The sequence below is a fragment of the Bison bison genome, unplaced genomic scaffold (genome assembly GCF_000754665.1).
Source record: "Bison bison bison isolate TAMUID 2011002044 unplaced genomic scaffold, Bison_UMD1.0 scf7180017864390, whole genome shotgun sequence".
NCBI classification, from domain to species: Eukaryota; Metazoa; Chordata; class Mammalia; order Artiodactyla; family Bovidae; genus Bison; species Bison bison.
The window spans coordinates 1,936,964-1,944,585 of record NW_011494962.1 but is presented as its reverse complement, the minus strand read 5'-3'; the positions used below and the strand labels follow the sequence as shown (position 1 = coordinate 1,944,585).

Below are 7,622 nucleotides of genomic sequence, written 5' to 3'. Positions count from 1 at the left end.
CACCCTCTCCCTCTCCCATAGAGTCCATAAGACTGTTCTATACATCAGTGTCTCTTTTGCTGTCTCATACACAGGGTTATTGTTACCATCTTTCTAAATTCCATATATATGCATTAGTATACTGTATTGGTGTTTTTCTTTCTGGCTTACTTCACTCTGTATAATAGGCTCCAGTTTCATCCATCTCATTAGAACTGACTCAAATGTATTCTCTTTAATGGCTGAGTAATACTCCATTGTGTATATGTACCACAGCTTTCTTATCCATTCATCTGCTGACGGACATCTAGGTTGCTTCCATGTCCTGGCTATTATAAACAGTGCTGCGATGAACATTGGGGTACACGTGTCTCTTTCCCTTCTGGTTTCCTCAGTGTGTATGCCCAGCAGTGGGATTGCTGGATCATAAGGCAGTTCTATTTCCAGTTTTTTAAGGAATGTCCACACTGTTCTCCATAGTGGCTGTACTAGTTTGCATTCCCACCAACAGTGTAAGAGGGTTCCCTTTTCTCCACACCCTCTCCAGCATTTACTATTTGTAGACTTTTGGATCGCAGCCATTCTGACTGGTGTGAAATGGTACCTCATAGTGGTTTTGATTTGCATTTCTCTGATAATGAGTGATGTTGAGCATCTTTTCATGTGTTTGTTAGCCATCTGTATGTCTTCTTTGGAGAAATGTCTATTTAGTTCTTTGGCCCATTTTTTGATTGGGTCATTTATTTTTCTGGAGTTGAGCTGTAGGAGTTGCTTGTATATTTTTGAGATTAGTTGTTTGTCAGTTGCTTCATTTGCTATTATTTTCTCCCATTCTGAAGGCTGTCTTTTCACCTTGCTAATAGTTTCCTTTGATGTGCAGAAGCTTTTAAGGTTAATTAGGTCCCACAGATTTCTTAAGACAAGGATAAAGCCCTTAAAATGATGTTCATACCAAGTCCTCACATTTTATTTACAGTGCTATTTATGCCCGGTACACTACTGTAACCAGAGGAATGACAAAGCCAAATTTGTGTATCTATAAAAGCTTCTCTGACAGTGACAAGACAGGAATGGAGAAGTTCCCTCATGAAGACTGATGGTAATCAAAATAGGCAGTGGGTGAGGGTGGCCTTGTTAGGGGATACCAGTGGCTAGAGGAGGCGATGCTCATTTAGGGCTCTTTTAGTGACAGAGACTATGGAAATAAATCCCTCTCTCTATATATGGAGATACAGAGATTCCAGGGCCCAGTTTTTTCATTTTACTGCCACCCATGTTTAATATTTCTATGTGCCAAATATGGACAAGATTGTATCCACATATTTACTTCTGGTTCCACTACCCTGAGAGAGTATGTTAATATAAGTAAAATATTTCATGAAGAAAGAGGGCAAGAGGACACTAATAAATGACACTGAACTGCCCCAGCACTTAACCATTAGGGTTTGAGGGATCCCAGATCAGCCCTGGGATTTTTTTGGAAGGAATGACGCTAAAGCTGAAACTCCAGTACTTTGGCCACTTCATGCGAAGAGTTGACTCATTGGAAAAGACTGTGATGCTGGGAGGGATTGGGGGCAGGAGGAGGAGGGGACGACAGAGGATGAGATGGCTGGATGGCATAACTGACTCGATGGACGTGAGTCTGAGTGAACTCCAGGAGTTGGTGATGGACAGGGAGGCCTGGCCTGCTGTGATTCATGGGGTCGCAAAGAGTCGGACACGACTGAGCGACTGAACTGAACTGAACTGAACTGAAGGAGGACAAAGGGACCTCTTCTCTTTTGAGTTTGTGGTTGATCGTCAGCACAGAAGCCACACTGCCATCCTTCATGTCTTCCTTTGCAACAGTATAAGAGATGTTGGTTGACAAGTTACCTTTTCCCCATATTAAGCTTCTTTACATGAACAGCTGTATAGCTATGTGTCCATTGATCATTCCTTTGTGTTCAGCAGAGCCATAAGTGTTTCATATATATAGCTGAAACTTTTCACAAGAGCTCTTTGATTTTTGGCATCATGTTCACATTTCAGATGAAAGAATAAAGGCATAATCTGATTAAGTGTCTTTCCCACATTCATATACTTTGTGAATATCAAAATTAGTAGGAGATTCAACGGACAGAGAATGAGAGTAACAACCTTACTTACAAGAACAAATAAAAAATTCTAGGATCAAACAACTAGAAATGCAGGTTTTACAATAAATGTGGATAAATGTGAACTTCTGGAGAGGAAAATGCAATATTCTAAAAGAGGCAATATCTCGGGGATTCCGAAGTACTTTGATTTGTACTGCTCTTCTCACTTCCATGTCTGGTTTCATCCTCTGCACATTCACTACCTCTGTTAACTTTCATCTAGTCGTTCCAATTTCAGAATTTTTTCATCTTTCTTGTTTGCTGTCATCTCCTCTCACATTCTTATTATCCTTGGCCATTAATTACTTTAAAATTTCATTATTATAGCTTTATTTGGACGTTGCTAAAAACATAAATAAATATATGTTTCCAATGTACTACATTTCAAATGAAAACTTAATTATCTTTTTAATGTCCAGTCTGATCCTGTAATTTCCTGGCTTAACATTCTGATAGCATTCCAATATCTTTAGGTTAAAAATACAAATTCCTTGATAGATTAAAAGAACTTATATAAATCAGCCTTTGCTGCTCCATTATTTTTTTTAAATTTATTTGTCTTTTTGCACTCTTGACTTATTTTCCTAGGCAAACAACAGTTAGCTATGTTCATAATTTTAGAAGACGAATCTGCACAGTGCTTTTTTACTTGCTCCATCAAATAAACCATGAGTGTGAATTCATAATCAGTTGGGTACTTTTCATAAGATTGATGAATACATAACATATTTTTCAAGCATAGGAACAAAAATATTAAATGTATCAACCCTGTTTTCTATTTAACAGTTAAGAAATATAGTCCTATAGTCTCAAGCCTACCACTTAACTGTCCTGAGAATTGCTAAAATAAACCTCTCAACATTTTAGGAAATCTGTTTGTCTTTATAGTAAACAAATCTCAATAAAAACTCAAGTTTATGTTAAAAGATAGAAAATGCTTGGATTTTTCTCAAATTTTCATGAAATTTCTTTGTTTTCTAGCTAAACCTAGTCTATGCTCAAAATTTCCTGACTGTAATAGAAAGTGTTTGTACATTTTTGTGCAACAAATCCTGGTTTATTTAAATGCTTGTTGAGGACCTGAACAAGATTTACCTGTTACATTTGGTCAGATTTACATTTTCTACAAAGCTAATGCAACTTAAAATTTGGGATCCCCTATTTGCACAAGCCTCTTTCAAGGCCCTGGGAGAAGACTGGGAATTTTGTATTCATCACTCTGTACTGTTTTCCTGTTTACCGTACTAGTCATGTATGGATGTGAGAGTTGGGCCATAAAGAAGGCTGGGCATCAGAGAACTGATGCTTTCAACTGTGGTCCTGGAGAAGACTCTTGAGAGTCCCTTGGACAGCAGGGAGATCAAACCAGTCAGTCCTAAGGGAAACCAACCTTGAATATTCATTGAAAGGACTGATGCTGAAGGTAAAGGTCCAATCCTCTGGTTACCCATTGAGAAGAGTCGACACATTGGTAAAGATCCTGAATCTGGGAACGATTGAGGGCAAAAGAAGAAGAGGGTGGCAGAAGATGAAATGGTTAGCATAGCTGACTCAATGGACATGAATTAGAGCAAACTCTGGGAGATAGTGGAGGACAGAGAAGCCTGATGTGCTACAGTCCATGGGTCTTCAAAGAGTAAGACATGATTTAGCAACTGAACAACACTGTTTGCCTTAAAGAGAGCAATCCATATTATATAAGATTTTGGCTCCTTAAAATTTGGCTCCTTCCCATATTCACTTGTTTCATTTCTTAATCTAAAGAGAAGGAAGTCCTCCTTTTCCCCATGACATTAACCTATTGATATAAATGGTTTTTAGGTATGTTAACTCATTACTCTTCATGCTCTAGCGTAGATATTATTATTATCCTCACTGTATGGATGAGTAAACAAAGGCTTTGAGGCCTGAAGCAGCTTTCCAAGAGTCCAAAGCTAACAAAAAGAGATGGGATTTAAACTCATGTCTGAAGGACTCCAAATTCCTTACTGTTTAAAATATAGCATACCATCTCCTTTATGAAATACACTCAGGTTGTGTTAAAGAAAGGCAGGGTATGTAATGAGGGAGAAAAAGGAGAAAGGTTTAAAAAAAATATGTAGCTGGGATATAGGGGACTCCAAGAGTAAGGACTTAGAACCACATTCATTTCCCTAGGATCAATTATTTTGGAAATTTTAAGAATTTCCATCCTGTGCAACTTCTTACATTTGCAATATTTTTCCTCATTTCTCAGCATTGCTAGAGTCTTAGTGAAAAGTATAAAATAAAATAAAATAAAATAAAACATAGCCTTAGTGGTATAGAAACCAGGGAAGGAGAAAAACAAGTACCTGGCTTATGATTAAAGAATCCAGGGTGAAGGAGGAGGCAGTATCATGTTGAAAAGAGATACACATTCCTGTCCTCAAGCAAAGGACAAAGGGAAAATCTTTCCCAGGAAGGTGGCCCCAGAGGAAGCCATCTGTATGTATCAATGAGAACTGGCCTTGGATTCTCCTATGCTGGGTTCATGGCCCTCAAATTTCAGATTCAAAAATATCCAGAATGAAACATGACACTTATAAATTAGATGCTGATTGCTTTATTGGTAAATGGAAGATAGATTGCCATCTTCCATGGCTTTCTGAAAGACCTGTAAATTCATATTTTCTGAAAAAAAAAAAGAAAAAAAAAGGCAGTTCAGAGAGTTTTGGCAACTGGGTTGATAGCCCTGCTGGTAACTGGAAAGAAGTCAATGAGAGCCCAGCCTCTCACTTTCTCTTCTTCCTCCTTGTCCCGGACCTTCTAATCTTCTTGTTTATGATTATTATGCATGTAACACAGTGAGTTCTAAGTTGTTGCTTGCAAGATGAAGTAGAACTTTCTTATGTTGTTTATCTCATTATAAATATATAATGTTCAAGCATACATTATATTTACAAAGATGGTTACTGCTGTATACCCTATAATAGCAAAAACCTGAGGCCAGCCTAAGTGTCCACTGACACAGGCACAGTCAGACAAAGAAACAGAATACAGTTAAAATGCAAATAAAACCAGGAGCAAACAGATCCATATAGCTTTATGAAATGATATGGAAGATTTCTTAGACATAAGTTACTTGACAAATGCTTACTAGACTTCTGGCAGTGAAGTTATGTTATAAGTTTATAATATAACTTTAGTTATATTAGTTATAAATTTATAGTAATTATAACTTATTATTATAAGCTATGATGTATATTAATGTATATAATAGTTATAATGCATATAAATGTAGTATAATATATATAAATATAGTTGTAATGTATATAAATGTCAAATCATTAAGTAGAATACCTGAAACTAGTATAATATTGTACATCAACTGTATTTCAATAAAAATAAAGATCCCAAAATTATGTTATTTGGAATAAGCAACTTATAGATCTGTATATAAAATACTATATCATTTTCAAAGAAAAAGATTATATATGTTTGTGTTAGTCGCTCAATCGTGTCTGACTCTTCGCAACCCCGTGGTCTGTAGCTTGCCAGGCGCCTTGACCGTGGAATTCTCCAGGCAAGAATAGTGGAGTAGGTTGCTATGCCCTTCTCCAGGGGATCTTCCTGACCCAGGGATCGAACCCAGGTTTCCCACATTGCAAGCCAATTCTTTACCATTTGAGGTACCCAGGAGGTTTAAATATTCCCAAGGGTATGTTCAAAGGAGCTAATTGTGGTGGCCGTTGGGGAAGGAAGTAGGAAGGCTGGATGTGATATTCCATTAAGAAGTAGCCTCATACTTTTCTCTTGTTTTCTTTTTTTCTGTTTTTTATCTTGAGCATACATTAATTCCAAAGTCAATATTTTAATAACTTGCTAACATTAGAAGCATAAAAATTAATGTATCATTTGTCAGGCACAAGGGCCCTGAGAAGACTGGTCAGGTGGAAACTTGAAAAGGGAAGTCACTGAGCCCAGGAAGTGGAGAGAAAAGGACAAGGGAGAACACAGCTCTATTTCCAACCCACTTTATGACAGGTAGTCATCAGGGAAAAGAGAGTTTATGGTCAGTGTTTCTTAAAATCAGAATCACTTTGGATAGCATGTAATAAACAAAAGGTATTGCTATTTATTCCAGAATATCTGAATAAACACCTTTAGAACTAGGGCCCAAGACTATGCAATTTCCACATATTTTCTGCTGATTCAGTGACACACTAAAGGGTGAGAACTGTAGGGGTTAGGACTTTGCTGGAGAGCGAGCTTGAGTCATACCACTCACTGACTTCCAGATTCCTGGGATGGTGGGCCGTGGGGAGGTCTTTGTGGATCATTCCTCGGGGGTGGTCATCTGTGATGCCTCTCAGCAGGGGGTGGGAGAGGATAGTGATGACAACAGTGCTGGGGCGGGGTGGACCCTGTGGAGGTTCACCATCTGGTGGAGGTGGTCCCTGCTGAGGTCCATCATCTCGTGGGGGTGGACTTTGCTGAGGTTCACCATCTTGTGGGGGTGGAATTAGCTGAGGTTCACCATCTAGGTTTGCACCATTATGATGAGGTCTTGTGAGTGGTGTTCCAGGTCCCTCAGGAGGTCTCTGAAACTGCTCTGAAAATGTTCTCAGCTCTGGGCTAGGAGAAACCAGGCAGCTTCCTTTATAAAGGGATCAGAACAATGTTATCTTTGAGTTTCACACGGGGCAGAACTCGTCACTATAGTATAGACATGGTTAGAGTTGGGACTTAGCCCAACAGGACTGAGAGGTTAGGTGTGATCAGTGTGTCATTTCTTAAGGTACAGGAAGTGACTTGGGCAAAGATTTTGAAGGAACAATATCCTAGCAATCAGAGCTGATATTAGAATTGTCCTGTCACCATGTGGTTTTCAGTCTGTTTAGTCATCTGTTTCTCTGTCCTACCAAAGTGTTGTTCATATGTATGGGGTATATATGTATATATATTTGTGTGTGTGTTTGCAATGGTTCTATTGTCCACAGTGAAATTCATCAATATTTCTGGCTATTTTTGTGGCCAAAATGCCATCATTTATTTGTTTATCTGTGTCTCTTAATCTTCCTAAATTTGCATCTGGGTCCCTTACTGCTAGCCCCACCTGGAAAGCCCCATACCTAGTATATGATACATAGCAAAACATGTTTATGATAGAAATCATCTCAGATTAACTTTGAAAGATACATGGAGAACTCATACTTGGGCACATATGGATGGCAGAAGGGTGACCCTCCACCTACTGAAGACCCCAACCATCATCCAAGACTCCCTGGTTCTAATTGGGAAATCTTTATGGTGTAAAAAAAAAAAAAACGTGACCTACCACTTTTCTCCAAGCCAGGCTTCAGCAATACATGAATCGTGAACTTCCAGATGTTCAAGCTGGTTTTAGAAAGGCAGAGGAACCAGAGATCAAATTGCCAACACCCACTGGATCATGGAAAAAGGAACAGAGTTCCAGAAAAACATCTATTTCTGCTTTATTGACTATGCCAAAGCCTTTGACTGTGTGGATCACAATAAACT

The 7,622-nt window shown here is 38.5% G+C and overlaps 1 protein-coding gene across 1 annotated transcript in view; it reads right to left on the bottom strand.

Annotated features, from left to right (window-relative positions):
• PRB3 (proline-rich protein BstNI subfamily 3) overlaps positions 1–7,622 on the bottom strand; it is a 26,141-nt gene that overhangs the window by 14,471 nt on the left and 4,048 nt on the right. Inside the window, exon 2 of the mRNA XM_010858773.1 lies at positions 6,370–6,738. Within this exon, the coding sequence (XP_010857075.1) occupies positions 6,370–6,738 (369 nt within the window). The remainder of the gene's footprint in view (positions 1–6,369; positions 6,739–7,622) is intronic.